At 40.0% G+C, this 22,076-nt stretch overlaps 1 protein-coding gene and 1 pseudogene across 2 annotated transcripts in view; one reads left to right on the forward strand and one right to left on the reverse strand.

The window, feature by feature from the left end:
• Igsf11 (immunoglobulin superfamily member 11) overlaps positions 1-19,234 on the reverse strand; it is a 154,610-nt gene extending 135,376 nt beyond the window's left edge. Inside the window, exon 1 of one of the 2 annotated variants that reach the window (XM_063225012.1) lies at positions 19,011-19,234. In XM_063225012.1, coding sequence (XP_063081082.1) covers positions 19,011-19,062 — 52 coding nt within the window. In that variant the 5' untranslated portion in view covers positions 19,063-19,234. Of the gene's footprint in view, positions 1-18,821; positions 18,843-19,010 lie in introns of those variants that run through there. The other variant, XM_063225015.1, reaches the window with a different exon arrangement.
• LOC134470301 (OCIA domain-containing protein 1-like) lies at positions 1,833-9,128 on the forward strand (annotated as a pseudogene).
• Positions 19,235-22,076: the final 2,842 nt, after the last annotated feature.

A 22,076-nucleotide genomic window follows, 5' to 3' on the forward strand; every position in this document is an offset into this window, starting at 1 on the left:
CTAAGTTGAATCATCGTAAAACCATCCCTTTCCCCAACCTAGTTTGCAGGAAAACTGTTTTCCACAAAACCCATCCCTGATGCCAAAAAGGTTGGGGATCACTGCTATAAACGTTTTCCAAACGCTCCCCCAGTTAGAAGACAAAACCTCCAGAATCAAATGGAGCTTAGAAATAAAAATGTAACCTTCTTATTGATGTCTGAACATGTCACAGTACTGACCCTTTCTATATTTCCCTTATTTTCCCAGGTATTTATTTCCAGGAATTGAAATTTGTTCTGCTCTGTAAGTGGATCATCAGTTTCTTTACTTGGAAATAAGACTAATGCTTAGCTTACTTTGAAGATCAGGGAGTAAACATACATAAATCCCCAGGCAATGCATAGCACACAGTGAGCATCCAACAACTTGATACCCAGACTAGAAATTTGTGACATTAAAAGCAGAATAAATGTGTGCAACTTAAGGAGGCATGCAGAGGTAGTGGTGGCAGCTGGCACAGGCTGCAGCATGCCTTGGCTGGCCACCCTTGGCACATGTGTGCAGAGCCTATTCAACTCCAGTGTTCCAGGCTGTTTAACCACATTCAGTACACTGTGGGCATCGCAGCATCAGAAAACGCCTGCCAAATTCAAGTACTTTTTAAAAAAGCACTCCAAGTGATCAAGGAAATAAAGAGGCTTTTCTTGAAAGAAAAGATCATTTATTGAGATTCAATAAAGCCCTGTAGTATGGTTCTCGCAATTGCTTACACATTTGCTGCCATGTTGGTAGATCAGCTTTACTTAAAAACTGGGACAGAGCTCAAGACTGGTGCATCTGGCCAGATGAGGAGTCTAGATTCCGTGAGACAGGCCAGGCATCTAAATCAGATTGTATCAACAGGACTGCAATATGCAAATTTACATTCACTTGCTTAATAAATAAGCATATGCAAAGAAGCAGAGTCTGTCTCCTCTCAAGCCCCCTCCTCGCCAACCCACCCCCATTCCACATGGCAGCAGGAGTCAGCAGGAGCCCTAGATTCAGGATAATCTAGTCATCGCTGGCTAGATACTCCGAACATCCTCTTCAAGTACTGTAATCTGTCCATGTTTCCTTGCAGGCCTTAGATAGATTTCAGCCTATCAGATTTGTTTTCTGTGCCCTGCTTTTACTTCCCGACAGTCCCTTGCCGTATCACTGCCTCTCCAAGGGAGATGAGAGGGGAACCAGCCACAGACAGGGAACCAGTATTCTGTGGTGGTTCTTTCTGTGGACATTGTTGTTGAATCAGAATAGCAGTGAGCATGTCCCTTCCCTCCCTTCATACTGTGACCCTGGCCATTCCCTCTGATTACCCTAGAGTAAATGTCTACCCACCCCCAAAATTCATAGGTTAAAACCTAACCTTCAGTGTCATGCTACGTGAAGTTGATGCCTCTGGAAGATGATTAGGTCACAGAGTGGAGCTCCAGGGAAGGGGCTTAGTGTGCTAATAAGAGGAAAGCCAAAGAGCTCCTCGGGTGCTTCTGTCACATGAAAATGCAACCACAAAATGACTATGAACTGGGAAATAGACCCTACTAGACACAAAAGTTGCTAGGTACCTTCATCTTGGATTTCTTAGCCTCCAAAACTGTCAGAAACAGATTTCCATGGTTTATAAAACAGTCAATGGCATTCTGCTATAGCAACAATGACAGAGTAAGACACTGATCTTGAAATTCCTGCATAGGAATTCCTCCTAATCGCAATCCTCTGTCGGTGTCTTCCCAGGATGCTCAGACACTGGCAGGCCTCTCACACACCTGTGATGGCTTCTGAGGCTCCGAGCGCCCCTCTCATCCCCGATGTCATCACGTGACCCTGCACATCCTGGGAGTGGCCAGCTGCGCTGCACGCAGAATGGAGAACCAGACCACCGTGGGAATGAAATGGCAGGATGACAAGAATGAGAGCTGAGCAAGAGAATATATTCACTCACATCACTATTATAACACATCGCACTGCAGTGAGATGAATCATGTTTACCCAGACAAAAGCACAGCAATCTGTCTAAACCGCAAGGCTGGATGGACCAGCTCCTTTTCATCAGTCTACCCCCATCATTCTAACTGCTAAAGACATAAGAAGTGCTGCTGTCTCCCACAGACGCTGAAACACAGGTCCCGCAGTACGCGAGGCTGCTGAGTATCTGGCTTTATCTTTCTTCCTCTTGACATTTTTACAACAATGTCTCTGTCCTCCTAGCTCCTCACATAATCCTGACAAGTATTCTATCATTACTCCTTTTTTGGGTTCATATAAATCTTCAAATTGTAACTATTGTATACGTAATTTCAACTACAGTTACATGTATGTTAAGTTCCTTAAAATTAGGTAACATGCTATCTCTGACTAACCCACAGTGGTGTGTACAGAATGAGTTCAGCAGTATACTGGAAAATAGAAGAATATGTTCTAAAAAGTAGATGAGGCACTCATGTGAGGCAGAAGTCAACATTAAATTTTGCCCAAAATTTCTGTGACTTCCCTTGAAAAGGATCTTCAGACTACACACCAAAATCCCATGTACATGCAGCTGAAGACGCAGCCCAGTGGGAGAACAGTTACTTGGCATGCACAAGGCCCAGGTGTGAGGCCCAGCCAAAGGGAGGAAGGGAGGAAGAGAAGGGAAAAGGAAAGCAAGAACTCCTTTGTGCAAAACAAACATAGGTATGTAGGTAGTGATACGTTACAATGCAAGGGACTATTACTACTAAAATTGTTACTTTAAAGAAATTACTATCTAATGGAAACATTAATATGAGATCAAAAGCTTAACCTCAGCTCCAAAGAGAAGACCATTCTAATGGAAGAGGTAACGGTGTTAAGATGCTAGTGGCAACAAAGGAGGAAGAAAGCAATGGGGGGAAACAAGAAAGAAAATGATGCTGTGGAAAGAAAAGGAACAGTGAGCACTATTTAAGAGCAAACTCAGGTTTCATAGCATTTTGCCTGAGGCTCTGTGTGTCTTTGGGGATGTAAGTCTTCAGGGAATGATAACCATTATTAAGAACGTATTGATCATCCACCGTGTGCACAGCACTGAGTTAGGTCCTGAAGACAAAACAAAGTGCCAGAACACATCAAAGAATTTGTCTAACAAAAAAGACAACACTAAACGGTAAACGGTAAACAGGCAGCCTACCACAAACAGTAAGTGTTAGTCTTTGAAATCCCACTCTACGCACACTTGAAAAATCAACTCCAGGCAGACTGCACCCAAAATATAAAAGTGACAATAGTGTAACCTGCAGAAGATAACCAAGACTATCCTCATGACATCAGAACAGGCAAAAAAAAAAAAAAAAAAAATTCCAAACACATAAAACAGTAAGACACAAAAAAACTGAACCAATGAAAATGAAGAATGCCTGTTCTGTTAGGCTCCAGAATAAGCTAGTTAAAAAAAAAAAAAAAAAAAAAAAAAAAAAAAAAACAGAGAAAAAGATTTTGCAATACAAATAAGCAACAGTGTGTCAGTATTCTAACATATTTCTTCAAAACTCCACAAGTTGGGAGTTAGGTGGGAACACACACAGCCTTCCTAATTTTTAAAACTGGTTTAAAAAAAAATGTCCATCCATGGATGAAGTGATAAACAAAATACAGCATAGAGATAAGACACGCAAGGAATGCTTATCCTTAAAAATTAAGTTCAGATACATGCAACAACAGTAATGAACCTTGAAACCATTATGCTAAGTGAAATACGCCAGACAAAAAAGTACAAACATTTTATGATTCCACTTCGATGAGACACCTGAGTAGGTAAAATTCATACAGCTGAAAGTGAGCAGAGTAGAGATTCCCAGGGACTAAAGGGAGGTGGCAACGGGAGTTACTACTTAAATTCACAGAGCATCTACGGGGAGTAATCAACGAGTTTCTGGAAAGACAATGTGCTAGCTGCGCAACACTGAACATTCTTAATGTTACTTAATTTAAACACAAACAGTAAGATAATAAAACTTATGTTGTATATATTTTAACATAATTTTTAGAAATAATTTAATATACCAAAAAACATCGACTGCATACTTTACAAGGACTGTGGATGGTGGGTATTTGTTGGAAATATAAAGTGACTTAAGATAATTACCAACAGCTAGCATGAACCAAGATATTTTTAGTAGATGGACAAACCAAATGTGGCACATCCATGCAATGGAATATTATTCTGTGATAAAAAAAAAAAGATACATGGCCAAAGTGCACAAAACATGAAGATCTTTAAATGGATTTTCTAAACACAAAACCATAAAGAGAACAGTTTGGTGGTTAGAGGTGTGGAGAGAGGAAAAAGTGAAGAGGTAATGCACAGAGGATTTTACAGGCATTGAAATTATTCAGTGTGACACCGCAATTGTGAATGAATGACATCATGCATTTGTCAAAACCCATAATGCACCTTACTATGTGCAAATTATAGAAAATAATTTAGGATGTCAAGGCAGCCAGCGGTGAAATGCAGAATATGATAAAAGGATCTAACCATATTACATCATAGAAAATAATTTTGTTAAAGGAAATAGTAGGAAAAGTGCTGATGTAAACAACTTGTGAATGGGCACATTCCAAAAGACAAACAAATTGGCACAAGCACCCACTGCAGCTAGTAAAGTTATGTCACAGTTACGGGTTCACAATTCTCGTGCAATGATGCAATATACACTTAATTTTTTATTGGTAGTACCTTTTTATCTTTTTGGTACCAGGATCAAACTTGTACACTGTAATTAAATAAGCACACTGTTGTCAAACAGTAGAGATACAGATTTTTTCCTTATTGTTGCAGTAGGACTTTATGGATACTGAGGGATGGGGACTAGAAAGATGCATGTGGCAATGGATTTGAGCTGCAGACATCAGTAAGCTGTATCTGTTCACAAGTAGAAACATCCCTGAATTTGACACATGTACACAGGTTAGAATACATGCACATACTGTATTTGCTGGGTCAGTTAGCAAGACTTAGTCTTTCTGGTGACACACCCCCTCTCTGAGAAATCTCAGGTCTTAGCACCAACGCAGGCTTGATCCACAGAGTTTACAAATAACAAAATCACTCCTGTTAACCCAGAAAATTGTGAAGTTTTAGTCTCCCTTCCAGGAGCCGGAGACTAAGGTCATTCACAGGTATTCGTACTCATTATTACGTTACCAACACAGACGACGGAAACAAAGACATTAAAAAATTTATATTAACTGCATTCTGCATTCTAACTATATATATATATGTATATATATTATAACTATATATCATTCATTACTCCCAGCATTATATATATATTATAACTATATATCATTCATTACTCCCAGCATTCTCAGAGAGGTAAACAGGCAGAAAATATGAAGCCTCAACAAAAACTTCATCAGACAAAAGCCACAAATTCTTAGATGAATAACATAGTGAAGAGAAGCTAGGCAGATTAAGATATTTCAGAAGAAAAGATGAGCAAACTTGAAGTAACTACCAAAAGTAAAACATGGAAAGAAAAACAGTAATGGGATTAAAAACAACTTCATGCATAATTGCATGTACAGTTGAAGACCTCCTCACACAAAACAAAGGAAGAAGCTAGACGTTTAAAGAAATAATAGCCAACAGTTTTCAAGTCAAATGAAAAATATAACTCTAATAAATACAAAAAGTTAACTGAGACCCAAGTATAACAAATACCCAAACTAGGAAAATATCATAACCAAACTGCACAGTAATCTTAAAAGTAGCCAGAAAAGAAATACCTATATATGCAGAGAACCCAAAGTAAAGAGAAAGTAGTCTTCTTTTTGGAAAGACACAAGGTACACAACATTGGGGAGAATTCATTTATGTTTTAAAGGGAAGAAAGATACACAAAAGATGAAACCAAAGGCAGATACACAGTATAAGAAATGCAAAAGGATATTCTTCAAGCACAGGAACAATCACAGACAGCAGCCTTTGCATTGCTGGGCTCCGTGGCACTGTGCTGGCTGGAGGTGGTGAGACCCAATATCCCCACCCAGTTAGAAACATTCAGTCTCTCACCATTAATATAATACTCACTCTCTGTCAGCTGCAGAACTTTTATAGATCCCTCTTACCAGTTTGAGGAAACGCTCTTTACCACTAATTTGCTGGAAGCTTTTATATAAGGTTATTAACTTCTTACAAAAGTGAAGAAAGCTTTTGGAGATTGGGTGGCTTTCAGGTGTGAATAAAAAGAACAGTTTTTGCTTCTACACAGACCATCAAATGGAGCCCTTAACAGCATGGCACTACCACATACAACACAGGCTGTAAGTGTGGACAATATCAGAAGCAGGGTTAGATGCAAACTCAGTCTGCCTGTGATTCATTCATTCTCTCTCTCTCTCTCCCTTTCTCTCTCCGTCCCTCCCTTCCTCTCTCTAAACATATAAGTAAAATGAAATGAATATATATGTATATGTTTGCAAAATTAACATGCATGAAGTAGGATAAGCAAAGGTTTTCGAAGTTTAAACAGTTAAACATGGGAAAGCGAATCAGTTCACTTGCCGCAGCTGGGTAATCACGGAGGCCTGGGAAAAAGTGCCAGTGCTCTGCACCCCAGCGGGGCAGGGAGCTGCCATGCCAACTCCCACTGCTCCCATGCGCAGAGAATTCGAGAGGAAGTGCTGAAGACTGCAAATTATTTTTGTGTTCATGGACCTCATCATCATCAGTTTATAGAATATTTGTTAGACACTGAAGGAGTAAGCAGATTGGATTTATTTTAATGCAGGCAGATGGCTTGGTCATGGAAATTGTGAAGAGATTACTGTGCCGCTTCATCAGATCAAGGACATTATGGAATTAAAGGGCTCTAAGAGACCCTACTGGTCCAGCTCCCTGTCACTCACAACATTAGACTTTCTAATTAATGAGAAATACAGCTCAACCCTCTGAATTCCAAATACTGTAACAAAAGGCAGAGCACACAAGAGCAAGTTTGTCCAGAGAAGTGCAAATTTTAAGAATGAAACTGTAAGTGTACAGAATGATCAAAATGGCCCAAAATAGTTATGGGCATGTCTTGCTTGAGGACAATGAAATCAAAAATGAAGAATTAAAAGTCACAATTCCAGAAAATATTTTCACAAAAATGAATCAAGTTTAAGGTGCTATAACTAGTTTGAAGTATAAGAACCATCTCTTATCAGTGTGGCTTAGTTTCAGAAAAAAAAATTGTCTAAAAAAGGATTCTAGTTATTAAGACAATGCAGTAGGCAATGAGGTTACGGATTTCAGAATTTTATTTTAGTTCTGCCAATATAACTAACTGCCCATTTTAGAGACCACTTGGCTTTGCATAAAAACATCCACTTTCTTGAAAATGCAAAAAAAAACAGTTTGGGAACAGTATCAATGTCACAAAACCAATCAAGGACAGAAAATCAGAGTGAAGATGTACCCTAACCACATCTCTCAGAACTTTCAGTTTAAACATCATGATTTTCCTTAATAGAATTTGTAATATTCTTAAAACTTGTGGACTTTTCCTTTTTAATCAATAATAGCACTAATAAAAATCATGTAACCTAGAAGAGATAAAATGTAAGCATCTATACTCAGCACAGACCAAAAAAAAAATTCATTATCAGAAAAAAGCTGAGAAAGGACAAAGAAATCAAGTCAAAGGACAGGCTGCCAGTACTGTCGTAAAAATATCTGCCACATTTATAGCCTGCTTGGAGTGACCCTTTAACAACATTCAGGATCTGTCCATAATAAAGATTTTTTTTTTTTTGTCTTTTTCGTTTTTATCAGTACCAGGGATCGAACTCATGACTGCCTGCTTGCAAGGCAGGCGCTTAAGCCGCTGAGCTAAATCCCCAGCCCCCATAATAAAGATTTAAGAGAAAGAAATACATACATGATCTTCATTAAAGTGAGCAAAAATCAGTTTTAAAATAAAGTTTAAATATTACCTATATTTAAATCACATTTTATACTCTACAAAAGATAAAGATAGTTTTAATTTCTAAAATAGGCATCACCATAACATCTTATTATATTGACAGGAGGAGGGAGAGAAAAATGCCAAGTAACTATTTTAGGAAAACATTATCTATATCTGTATCTGTATTTATCTATCCTTCTATGTATATATGCACACAGATAGATAGCTGCCTATTACATTATGTAATCCTGTATGTATGTGTTTCTGTTGCTTATTTTACTGCCAATACTCATACTATTAGAAGCCATGATAAAGATTCCCAAGGCTGGCAGCTGCTGGCAGTCCATCCCCTGCCCTGGCTGCAGTTCCCCACCTCCTTTAGGGTCTTCTCCCAGCTTCTGCCCCCGTCTCTTGGCATCTACATGCCCTGGCCATAGCTGCATTTGGAGGAAAGAGGAATGGGCAGGCTGATTTTTGAGAGCCGAATGCAGAAGTTTCAAGACCAATTCCCCTCACAGGGGCTGATTACATTCCAACAGAGGAAGACAGAAGAACGTTTGCAGAACACAAGGATGAAAGCTTCTGGTTCAGATCTGAGCCTCTGGCTGCCTCAAGTATGTTGATTACTCATGGACTAATTAGTAAAGGAATTTTTTCAAGTCATCCCAGATTTGGTTCCATCCCTATACTTACATTTGCTTGTATCATGGGATACTTTGCTGGAAAACTTTCTTATATGAAGACTTGCCAAGTAAAGTTCAAGAATCTCAAAAATTCCCCTCTTCGACAAGCTTTACGATCAGGACTGCATGACAATCTTCACCACTTGGACCCTATTCTCAAAAGTCAAAATATGCCTCCAATGTGAGTGGTCAGTCCTCTTTTGTACCCTCCCCTGCAGCAGACAACATACAAAAGGAGACGCTTCCTCATTATGAGCCAATTCCATTCACTGCTTCTATGAATGAATCCACTCCCACTGGTGTTTCTGATCATACTGCCCAAGGACCTGATCCTAACCTTGAAGAAAGCCCCAAAAGAAAACACATTACCCATGAGGAATTAAGACAAAAGAACAGAGAGTCATATGAAGTGACTTTTACACAAAAGACTGGCCCCTCAGTCCAGTCGATGCAAGAAAGAGTGCAAAAAAAAGTCACAGTAAACAAATATGGAGATACTTGGGATGAGTGAAAAAGGACATCAGTTGACATCATGAAGAAGTCTCAATATCCAGCTTCATGTAGGTGACTGAAATACCTGCATGCTTTGAGCTCAGTAGAAGTCTTCATAAATGCATTTAAAACTAAGTTCTGGGTAAAGGAAAATACAGATTTTTAGAAATAGGATCATGTAAATATAGATCACACTGGGGATACTGTGAATGCTGGAAAGCCAAGGTGGGTAGACGTAGGATACAAGTCACTTCTTACACATGACTGCACTGCACTGTTTGAGTTTTGTACCTTTAAGATGATTGTGTACAGTTTGAGAACTTAAAGTTACAAGGCAAAGACACTCTTCTAAAACTCTGAAGAGACTCTGATGCTCTGGAAATTGCCTTTATGAAAATAAATGATACCAGTGTGTTGAACTGGCATGGGTGGGAGGAGTAAGCATAATTTTTCAGTATTTAGCTTTACGTCCTTACAAAAAGCCTTTCTTCAGTACTTGATGTACTTATTGTTTATGGTAAATAAAATGTAAAGGAGTAAAAACAAAAAAGCTGAAAATCAATGGGAGGTTACCTAATTTAACACCATCATTTTGCAAATGAAAGCAGGCCTGAAGAATTGATACCTGAGATGTGCCCAGGTGGTACCTCCAGTGGTATGTCCTGGATGAAACACTCATCTTCTGGCTTAAATTAGAGCTGACCCTTATAATAATAATTGCTAGTAACTAAACATCTGCTGCATGCCAGGTACCATGCAAGACACTTCAGAGATGTCAGATTTCACGTAACTTTGTTCTTTTCAATGCAAGGAAAAAACTGTCTCCCCTTTATAAGACTAACTCCAGCTTGGGGTATTAAGCAACACTCCTAAAGTCACAGGGCAGAGAAATCACTAGTCAGGAATTCAAGCCCAGTTTATATAACCACAGAAGCCCCATTTTGCACAGTGCTGCCACTTTCCCCATAATGTTCAATGTGTACACCAAACAATTCCACCTGGACAAGCTGGACTACAGAAATGCTACACAATATACAGACGTTATGCACAAAGACGTTCACTACAACATCAATATCCAAAACTTAGAGACAATGCAAATGCCCAACATTAGGGAAAGAGCTAAATAAAGTATAGTATTTACTTGCTATTAAATATTGAACTCAGGTTAAAGAATGAGACATACTGAGTAACAGTTGTAATAAGATGCCTATATAAAATTACTATGTTTTAAAAGTAGGTTTCAGAGTAATATCAATGTTGTGATTTATTTTTGAAAGAAACACATGACGTCAAACAGGCCTAGAAATACACATGGAAAGCCAAGGTGGGTAGACGTAGGGTACAAGTCATTTCTTACACATGACTGCACTGCACTGTTTGAGTTTTGTACCTTTAAGATTTAAAAAATTATAATATAGAATAAAGCTTTAAATATAAAGGAAAACTTCTTGAGTTATTTATCTTTAAATTACGCACACAACTACTATTGAATGCATTCCCATATGTTACAGATAAATTGTATGCTGATTTGTCTCTAAGTTAGATTACAAGTCTAACACTCCTTTACAGTACACTGACATTTCAAGCATACTCAATGGACACATAAGGTTCCCCAGATCCTTTCAGAAAGTCTATAGGTTAAAAAATACTTTTCTTCACAACAGCAAAGTGCCATATGCCTCTTTTCCTGGGATGACATTTGCACTTAGGGTTCAGAAGAAATGGTGGGTGCAACTCCTGGCATTTGATCACAGGTCAAGGCTTTGGCATTAAATTGTACAAGTAGTCACTGTAGTCTTCATTATTACCTACTCACAGTTTAAAAAGAAAGTCCAGTTCCAGTGAAGAATCCCTTTGATTACAGTCTGGGGCGTTAGCTCAGTGGGCTAAGTGCCTGCCTGGCAACTGTGAGGTCCTGAGCTGGGTCCCTGGTATCCACCCCTCAAACAAAGAATGCCTTTGATGGAGCCCTAACAATGATTTTGCTAAATCTTAACGTTTTATATTCTGAGTCACAGAAAGGACAGTACAAAACATTAAGCACAGACCACAGACTACAGTACTGACACACCCCTGCGAGCTCAGAGCTCAAAGGACCCAACACTTTTTTGGTAGGTCGGCATGCTGACCTGAAAGAACACCTCACAGACAGATTACGATCATTCCGATTTAAGGCTGTGAAAGGCACTTTCTCAAACTGAACCAACTTATACTATCATCTCAAGGGAAATAACTGACAGTGGTTTGTTGCCAGTTATAAAACTGGAGCAAATCGAAAAATTTTGGAAAATCTGTTATGTGCTATGGTCGTTTAACAGCTTCATAGCACTGGAAGGATGTTCTGGGAAATTGATAGTGATATTAACAAACAAAATTTGTTTATATTATATCAGAGACCGACATATGTAAGATCTATATAACACAGTGAATTGATTTTTCCCAATGACCAACATATAATATTACAAAAATCACACATGAGTGAAAGATCCATTGGATTTTAACAGATCAAGAAAACAATCCTGGATAGTTTCCTATTCTACATTGCAACCAATCTCTAAGAAACTACCACGTACTATATTTTGGTAGGATATCAAAGAAGCATATCCAATATTATTTGAAACGCTATCAAAAATATTACATACCTGTATAATATCAGATAGTCATACATTTCAACAAAATCACAGTAATATATCCTAAAAAATGGGATATACAGACAAGAGTATACTTGTATTCTCATGATTCAGACATTTAAGAGATTTTCAAAACTGTACAACAGCAATACTAACATTGTTTGGTTTACAAGAAAAACATGCAATTGTCATAAATATATTTTGTTTATATTAACATTTAATTAATTTCTTTGTTGTAAGTAGATCAGTAAATTTTTTAATGGAAAAAAGGTAACAATGCCAGGTGTGGTGGTGCACACCTGTAATCCCAGCATTTGTGGGGCTGTCACGAGTTCAAGGCCAGCCTGGACTACATAGTAAGTTCAAGGTCAGCCTGAAACATACAACAAAACCCTGTCTCAAAAAGACAAAAAATGACTAGCAGCAGCTCCTGAGATCCACGCTATGTTGGAACTTAGGACACTGGGAAGCCAAGCAACACCTCCCCTCCCTGGTAAGCGGTGGCAGTGTGGCAGACTGAGGCCCTTCCAGGGAGAGAACCAGCAGCAGCTCCTGAGATCCACGCTATGTTGGAACTTAGGACACTGGGAAGCCAAGCAACACCTCCCCTCCCTGGTAAGCGGTGGCAGTGTGGCAGACTGAGGCCCTTCCAGGGAGAGAACCAGCAGCAGCTCCTGAGATCCATACCACATAGCAACTTAGGACGCTGTGAATCCAAACAACCAGCCTGCCTCCCTGCCAAGCAATAGTGAACCTACTGATGCACGGCCTAGAGTCAAATATCCCACTTCCCTTACCCCCCCTTCTGCTCCCCTCCCCCATTAGCAAATGGGAACCAGAAATCTGAGCATCTCCTGGGAGGCTGACCATAGCAAATAAGGGGGACTTCCTTCTACCATCTCTTTGAAGACAAATATTTTTATTATTGTTTTGCTCTTTTCGGATTAATGGTACTGCTCTAGTCAATATTCTGTTAAGTTCTATAGTGTTCTATATCTCATCTCATCTAGATATATGTGATTGAAAGAACAACTATTATAAAGATAACAAAATATACTGTGATACTTATTACTGTTATCCTGGTAACTTGCTGTGAAGTTCTGTACCAATGTCACTGTATGATCTTAGTTGACTTTATTCTGTCTTGTTCTGTTGTATACTGTCAAAATAAAATTTTTTAAAAAATGTAGCAAGATGATAGGAAAATAACAATAGTTACTATACCACATATTATCCAATGTTTTTAAATGTTCTCAGTTTCTAACATGGTGAATATCAATAAATATAGTCCACATAAACAAAATTTAAGAGTCTCAATAATCTTTAGGGCCCCAATAACCTTTTATTAGAAAGTCTGAGATCTCTGCAGTATACTAAACACGTTCTCCAACACTTTGCATTCTGTCTTAAGCATTGCCCAACAAGATCAGATATGGCAATCTCATTTATCCACGGGCAGTAAGCTAAGTGAGGTGTACACAAGCTTTCCTATGAAAAAGCCTAAGTGCCAACCTGACGTGCAGACATTAGCATCATAGTAAGTGATGCTTGCCACATCCCAGGTCTCTCTTCTCTCCATGCATTTTGTGCTCTGGCAAATGATCTTGCCCCACCGGGACTAACTGAAACTGCATAACTGACAGTGGTAGGCCAGAACCAAAGAAACAAAAATTAAGAATCACCTTAAAGGTGTGCTGGCTGCTGGTTTTTACACCAAAGGAATAGAGGGAGGACAACTGCCCGCTGGAACAAGGGTCTGATGCCTCCCATGTGGGGCTTAGTTAATGTTCCTATTGCTAAAGAACCATCTCCAACGATGTACAGAACAAGAGGAAGAGTTCATACTACTACTGTGCTTTTTAACTTCTAGCCGTAACATACAGTGTTCAAGCCTAAGAATATATATATCAGATACAGAAATGGGAAATTTCAAGGTTCACAATGAAATGCTAAAAGTCTGAGATCATTCTTTACCACCTGAAGCAAAACTTCAAAATTCTATAGGAAAAATATTTCAAAAAAGGATAACATCAAAATGTTAGGATTACAGATAAGAATCAATTTTAAAAGGCCTATAGAAGTCTATTTTTTAAAATAAATTTCTGACCAAGTCATAGAATATTTTTAAAACCTATGAAAACAGATGTCTATCATTTCTTCACAAAATACACACCCAGATTTAAATATTAGTTGCAGGTGACACAGTCACATCAATGTCAAGAGAAAACTCAAAGAATCCTAGAAAAATACAAGATTCTTCTCAAGTAAGCCACAAGCACAGGAGTACCCCCTAGAGATCTGTAAACATTTATTTAAAAGTAAGAAAACATGTAGAAATATACACTAAGAAAAGAATATATCACACGGTCAATAGTATCAGCACATAACTATGTCCACACGCCCACATACCTCCACCAAAATCCACCTTGTAAGGTGGTTTCTAGGTCTGCCTGGTTGGTTGGCTTTTTATGGCTTTTGCTCGAATCAATTCTGAAGCACATAGAGCTGAATAACTGGAAACAACCAGGAATGGCAATTACTTTCTTAGAAGAATATGATGTTACCCACTACCAAAAGAAGAAGAAGAAGAAGAAGAAGAAGAAGAAGAAGAAGAAGAAGAAGAAGAAGAAGAAGAGCAGGAGGAGGAGGAAGAAGAGGAGAAGGAGGAGAAGAAATTAAAAAAATGAGAGAGAAAAGTAACGAAAGAAAGGGAAGAGAAAAATTAGCACTAATCAACACTGAGAACACAGGAAAGAAAGAATTTAAGTGTGAACAATCAAACTTCAGGCAAAGGCATGGAAAAAGTGTCTCCAAATTAGGACCTAACTGTGTTTCCTTTTATGTGATCAGCTTGTCCTCGATATAAATTTCTATCAATATTTTAAAACACTGAACTAATGAGCTCCTTTAAGACTTCCCCAGAACTGATTCCATTACATTAGAGTTGCATTCAGTGTTGCAGTGTGCTATTACATATTTGTGACCCTCAATAAAAAACATCAACTTTCCAATCCCCATCCATTACACTTTAACCATCTGAACCCAACCCTAAATCACTGATTCACAACTGCTAAAATTCTTCTAAAGCACTTAGTATGATACAAATATTTGCTGAAGCAAGTGTTTCTAGGATTTAAAGGGTGTTTTTTGTTTTTGTTTTGTTGTGGTTGTTTGTCTATTTGAGACAGAGTCTTGCTGTGCAGTTCAGCCTGGACTTGAGCTTACTTTGTAGTCCAGGCTGGGCTCGAACTCGCAAGGATCCTCCTGTGTCAACCTCTCAAATGCTGGATTTACAGGTGTGCACCACCGTGCCTGGCTAAAAATGCATGTGCCTCTTAATGTTTGTTTTTTCTCTTTATCAAGCTCAAAAAGTTAATTGCTCAATGAAGACTAACAACTAAATAGGTTTTTGCAAAGGACATTTGACTGAACAGGCTTTGTGCACACTAGCATGTGTTTTGGTTTAATCTACTCCCAAAATGTGAATTTTACTGATTTTTTATTAAAATATGACTCTTCTTTTGATACACGAATGAGGCGAGAGTAGCCCCACTACTGCATGGATAACAGCCACGATAAACCGGCAGCAGATCAGTGGTTATGTCTATCAATTACAAATCAGGACAATTAAATTTTCACTGTTTGACTTCGAATTTCTGAAACTTCAAACCATTACAAATGTAAACCACTACCACAGACTCTTTCCTAGAATTAGCAAATCAGATACATGAGCAACCAGTTACACAAACTTTCAAAGAAAGAAAAAAAAATCCTTCCCACAGTTTAATAAGATAGGCTTAACCAATGAGTAAACGAATTAACTCTCCACTTTGAAGATTAAACTCAAATCAGATGGCTTTTTGAACCCCACCCAAGAACTGACAACCTCTCTCATACCAGTTGCTCATAGAAGTCTGATGGAGTGGATTTCTGATCCTCCAGATGGTTGGAAGGCCTGGCCCTCAAAACTCCCAGGGTGAGACGCACTCACGCCAGAGAGTGCTCCCCAAACAAGAGAAAAGTAAAGTGTTTGCACTCACCGCAAGTGACTAGAAATGTGGGCATCTGACCTCAAGCCGCTTAAAACATTTAAAAGGTTGAGTATAAATTGCTATCAGTCCGATAACAATAGATCTAGAATCCTTACTCCAAATAAACTAGCTACAGTTGAAAATTTGGATGGACCAGCAAAATCTTCCCCAAATGCCTTCCAAGTCCAAGGGTACTGCCAGTCCTTTATTTTGTCCTACTCGTGGCAACTAAAGAGTCTGCTGCATGGGCACATCCTTTGACACTAAATCACATGGCTTACGTATGAAGGTTCAGATGAGAATTTTCATTATAAATGTTTGTACTGCCAAAGTGTGAAAACACATTGGAAAATGTGCCATCTGCTGTTACTGGGCAGGGCAGGTGAGCTCAACAAGTAAGTTCCTTCCACCCATGGCATCACGACCTTTGGGACTGACAACAGCTGTAAGGGTAACATTTTAAAATTGGTGATTTAATATTTAAATTGCTTTTTGAACAGTCCGCATTAAGCATATGGTGTCTTTTCTAAAATTTTCATATAATGGCTGTCTCCTTCTATGTAGGTCAAACTACAGATTTTTACTAAAAAGTAAATCCTTCCAAAGTAGTTACATACTTAAATGTAGGGCTAAGGAACTGAAGATTACAATACATTTTTCAGAATGCCAACACTTAAAAGGTTGATAACTTTTTCATTTTCATTTTATATGGTCTTTTCTTTCTTTGTTTTCTCAAATTCTGAAAAGTCACTTGCTATTTCAAGGAATCACAAGTGTAAGAAACTAGTAGATTTTTTAGTCCATAGAGAGAACTAGGTTAACCTTTCGATTCCAATTGCCTTTAAAGTTACTCTACAGTGATTTGAAAACTAAATTTCTTGACATCTATTTTATTTCTTTTGCTGAAGACCCTCAATTTCTACCTTTGGTGCAACGTTCCTCTGTAATAGAGGACTACAGATCAGTATAACAGGAACCAGGATGAAACAGACAGAGAATTAATAATCAACTGCTGCTATTTATTTGGATCCCTTCCACTCCCCCTCTGGAACAAAAGGAATCAACTTGGCTCAGATATCCACCTCTCCTGCTGATCCACACTGGAAGTTCTAGAGACCCACAGCAATTTCATCAAACTAACTTTGCCACTGCTCCATGCCAGAACTTTACAGGGCACCATCTCCTGGAGACCAGAATGTCACTAACACAGATAGGTACTCCAGCTCTGTATGCCTTTCCCCGCTTCATCATGAGGAAAGCGACACTGGTTTCTTCCCAGAAGTTTCTTCCCAGAACACAGTTCAAACTTAGCATTCCAGGCTATTTTGCCCCCAACTATCTTGCCAGCCCACTTCCTTTGCAGACATCTGCTCCAGAAGCTCACAGCCTGGTTTTTCAAAAATACCCTTCTTCATTTTCCCCTTCATATCCATCTTCCAGGCAGGTCCCTTGGCTACAGAAGCCCAACCACTCCCATCTATGGGGCAATTCAGATTCTACTCACCATCCAAATCAAAAGACAATGTTTTCATGAAATGTTTCTTGATATTACCATTAACCAATTCATCATCTATTCCTCGCATTACAAATTATTTGTGCATGCTCCTAGCCTGTTTTAAAACTGAAAACTCCTTCAGGGTTGCAGAAAACTCCAATGTATCCCTGCATTCCACCACTCCTTTCTCCACCAGATTCTCAAAGGCACAGAGTGGTAGCTCTGTAAATATTGGTTGAATAAATGAATACATTTTTGTGGTAAAAAAAAAATGCCTGTACAGAATATATTATCAAGAAGTCTGAAATGTCCTTGAAGTCTCTAAAAACATGCTAGCATGGCTTAGGAATAGTTCTGCTGAACGCAAAAGAACAAATCAGATGACCTTGTAAGGCTGATGAATTAACATCAACTCTTTGAAAGTACTGGCTAATAATTCAGTAACAAACTATACACAAATGGTATTTACGAAAAGAGATTAAAATGTATTAAGTTTAACAAGATTTTTTCTACCAAAACTTTAAGACTGTTCTCATGGTAATATTTATTAAGTTTTCAACTGCTCAAAGATTGTATAAAAAGCCTATTTATTCTCTTATTTCACACTGAAAGAAACAAGCCTGAGAAACACTGCCCCGCTGAACCGGTAACAGGGCAAAAATAACTTGGAAGCAGAAGTTCATAAAATGTATATTCTGATGTGACTTAATTATCTGCATATTGTCACTAAAATATATATGTTGAACTCCAGGAAAGTTATCTATAACTTTGATAGTTATACCTTTACTAGCTGCTGTACAGAAGGTACACAAAAGTTTAGACATTGTTTTCTGCCCGAATAAATCTGTACAATTTAAACTAACTAAAAGTGGGTTACTTAACAATCTGCTTGGCATATAATCAGTTCAAATGAGGCCATAAAGTGACTGGAAACAATATTGGTATCTATAGCAAGAAACCATTAACCACAATCCTCTGTAAATCACGAAACCTGCTTGGTAAACAAAAGGGTTAACGAAAACCCTTCAGAATAAATCTCAATAAACCTCAGCAATCAATTAAATGGGAAAGAAAACCTGGATCCCCAGCACAAAGCACACACCAGTTTATAAGCTGAATATCAGGGTCTCCTATGACGGCTATCATGAGGAAATAAAATGTTAAGGAAAATTAAATAAGGTAGAAAATTAAATTTTAATAGTAAATGTTTTAAAAACACAAATTTAAAAACAAAAATTTTAATAGTAAGCGTTTTAAAAACACATTTTAAAAAACGTTTAACAAAACACAAAGATCATTTTTGTTGTCCTAGTGCTGTTATGGGATGTGTATTTTGGGAGACAAATCTTCGGAGATGAAGCTGTAATGTAAATAAACTAGTGTAAAGCACCGCATTAAATGAATTATTTCTACAGCAAATATTTTCCAAGCGCGCACATGCTTCTTACAGGTTATGGTGAAGCTTCCATTTAAAGTTTTCCAGGAGCCTCCTGGTAACGGAATCTGAGTCTCCGTACCGTTTCTAGCTGGCCACGGACGTGCGGGAGTTCCGTTACCTGAAGGATCCAGAGCCGCCGAGCGCTGCGAGGTGCGGGGGCCCGGCGACCTCCGCCCGGAGCACCTGAGCCGCGCGGGTGGCGGGGACGCGGCGCGGGTGCGGGGAGCGCGAGGCGCGCGCCGGCGGAGGCGCTCACGGCGCAAAGTGGGCGCCCGGTACCCCCGCGCCGGACGCGCCGGAGACTCACCGTGCAGAGCGAGCAGCAGCAGGGGCGCCAGCCCGCAGCCCCGGGAAGTCATGCCGGCAGCCGAGGCGCGGCGGGCGCTGGGGCTCTCGGGGCCGCCCGGTCCGACCCGACCCGACCCGACCCGACCCGCCGCCCGGCCGCCGGGACGTGAGACGCGCGGCCGCGACACGGCAGCTCCGCGGCAGAGCGGCGGTCAGAGGCGCCCGGGCCACCGCGCGCCGCCCCGGCCCCGCCGGCCCCCAGCGCCGCCGGGGAGCCACTCCCCCGACTCCCGCCGGGCTCCTCCGGCTGCGGCCCCCTCGCCACCGCGCCGCCCACTCGCCCGCTCGGTCTCCAGGGCAACGGCGGCTCCAGCGCGACGCCTGGCGGCCCCCGCGGAGCGCGCTCGTGCGCTGAGGGCGGGCGCGGCCACCTGTGCCGGGCGCCGGCGGGAGCGAGGCCCGCGCCCCGCGCGCCGGGTCGGGTCGGGGTCGGGGTCGGGGTCGGTGTCCCGGCAGCCCGGCCTCTCCGCGGAGGGGAGCTGTGCGCGGGTCCCCGCGGAGCACCAGGGCGACCTCGCGGGCTGCGTCGGAGCCGACGAGTCCTGTCTGCTGCAGTTTTCAGGTGCTGTTCCGTGGGGTCGGCTCGCTCTGAATCTTCTCTTCTGAAACCTAAATAATATGAAAGATCCTGACTCTTGGCAAAATGAAAATCGAGGCTTGTCTTGTCACTCTTACGGCTTATGGATTTTTCCGGATACCCTTTTGCCCTTTTCCCCACAAAAGAGCATGGGTGCTGTACTAGGCTCCCAAACTCCCGTTTTCTGTGAGAAACTGCCATTTTCTCCGCCTGTTATAAAATTTATGTCGATTTCAGATCTTTGAAGTTTTCCACTACAGCAGTAAAGCTTTCTTAATTTTAAAACATTTAACTCTCATGGGGTGGGGTAGTTGTCACTTAGCTGGGTTTTGTTTTGCTTTCTTGTTTATGTTGCTTGTATTGGACCTTAAAACTGTCTGAAAGTAGTTTGACTTCAATCATTCTCTGGCTACATCTTCCCTTATAAAACCTAAACTTCATTGTGTTTCCAGTTAGGTCTCTGCTCTGTTTTCTAACCCAGTCACTCTGCTTTCACACCCAACCTGAGTCTTCTAGCTTTTAGAACTTCTCTGTCCAGAGTTGTCTGACCGACCATTTTTGCTTAGTTTTCGCAGCTTAGTTTTCGAAGTTTAGCAGTATCGACGGATTGGTGTGTCCCCGGACAACTTGTTAGATCCCATGTAGCAAGTACAGTCTTCCCAGGGCAACTCAGATGCAAAACTAGTGTGGCAGAAGACAAGTAAATGTGTAAAACATTTTTACAGTGGACATTTGGACACGGCTTGGAAGATACATGGAAAAATTAAAATCAAAACGGTGTAATTATAGGTAAACATTTTCTTTTTGTGAAAATGTGAATCTTACATTTTCAAATAAAAGGGGAGGCATATTAATCACTTAATAAAAATACATCAGAAAGAAATTTTCATTATGAATTAAAGATGCTTCACATTCCTCTTTCATACTAATAATGGAAGTCTAAATATTCAGCTATGAACCATCTCCTAGGTTAGTCCATACTTTTAAACTCCAGGCATGGACTAGATTTTTCTCCTTTTCTTGCATTTATTTTTGGAATCTAGTCCAGTCCCAAGGGGGGAAGATAAACAATATAAGGAGAAAGCTAGAAAGTGTTAGTTCTACTTAGAGCATTCACTCTGCTTCATCATAACAGATTTAACTGTATAGATGGAATATATTTTAGTTAATCTAATAATTTAGACTTAAAAGACCTGATAAAGCAAATTATGTCACTTCATCAAATATTTATTATGTAATTGCATTGTGTAAGGCACTGGGTTGAAGTTTAGATACAAAACATAAGATATGATCCCTGCCCCCAAATATTTAAACTGGTATTCACTGAGATATACCATCTATATTACGCTTCCATGAGCTACAGAAAAAATTCTCTGGTCTCTTTGACACCACAGTGTTCTTCTGCCTTGACTGACAAGAGCTGGTGAGTCACTGAGAGGAAAGGGTGTTTACAATTTGGTGGAGGGAACCCTTTTAGTAGAAGTGTGGCTTTGGAAGGGCAAGTGGGGACGATCAGATTTCATGAGGCAATCTGGGTGCCCGGAAGCATGGGCCAGATGGTAGATGGTGGATGCTAAGGAAACAGAGCAAGAATACTGGAAGCTCTGAGTGCTGTACACAGAAGCTTTCAATAGTGTACTCCCACAGGACACAAAGCCAAAAGTGTGATTTTTAATTCACAGAGTTAATGCCACTGCATGTGCTTTGAGGAGACTTATTAGTAATGATGACTTTCACCTGTCCTTTTATCCTAATTTGCCTTCTGATCACAGTAGGATTTCTTTAAATCCTTTCAGTATTCTGAGTCATCAACAGATATCACACATTTGTATAGTACTTTATAAATTTTGAAGTATTTTCATATAATGTAATTGATCTTCACAACAGCTTCATAGGGGAAGAAGGTATGGATTATAACCCCCTCCTCACATAGGATGGTAGTGAATCTTGTAATAGCTTTTCATCCCTGAGACAAATGCCTGAGAAGAGCAATTTCAAGGAGGAAAAGCTAATTTTGGCTCATGTTTCAACGGTTTTAGCCCCTGGTTGTCTGACTCCAAGGTTAGAAATGTCATGGTGGAAGGAAGCTTCTTACAACATGGCATCAGCGGCAGAAGGCAGAGAAAGAGGTCACAGACCAGTATATATACACACCCTAAGATCTACCCAGACACATCCATAAGTGTCTCTCAGTAATCTTCTAGGCATCTCTCAAGCCAATCAAGCTGATGATGAACATGAACCACCACGAGTCCAAACAGATCAAGCAACCTCAGAAACTATAGATACCAGTGGATAGAAGGAGAGCCAGTGTCTTCTAACATTTACCCTATAGCTTCTTCTGCCACGTCACAGTCTCTTTTTTTTTTTTTTTTTTTTTTTTTTTTTGGTCTCTAAAGCCCCCGATACTTAAAGACAGCACAGTGCCTTAAAATTGTCTCTGAGAAA

Source organism: Cavia porcellus, unplaced genomic scaffold (assembly GCF_034190915.1).
Source record: "Cavia porcellus strain 051 isolate PalLab524CR breed Dunkin Hartley unplaced genomic scaffold, mCavPor4.1 scaffold_15, whole genome shotgun sequence".
NCBI lineage: Eukaryota > Metazoa > Chordata > Mammalia > Rodentia > Caviidae > Cavia > Cavia porcellus.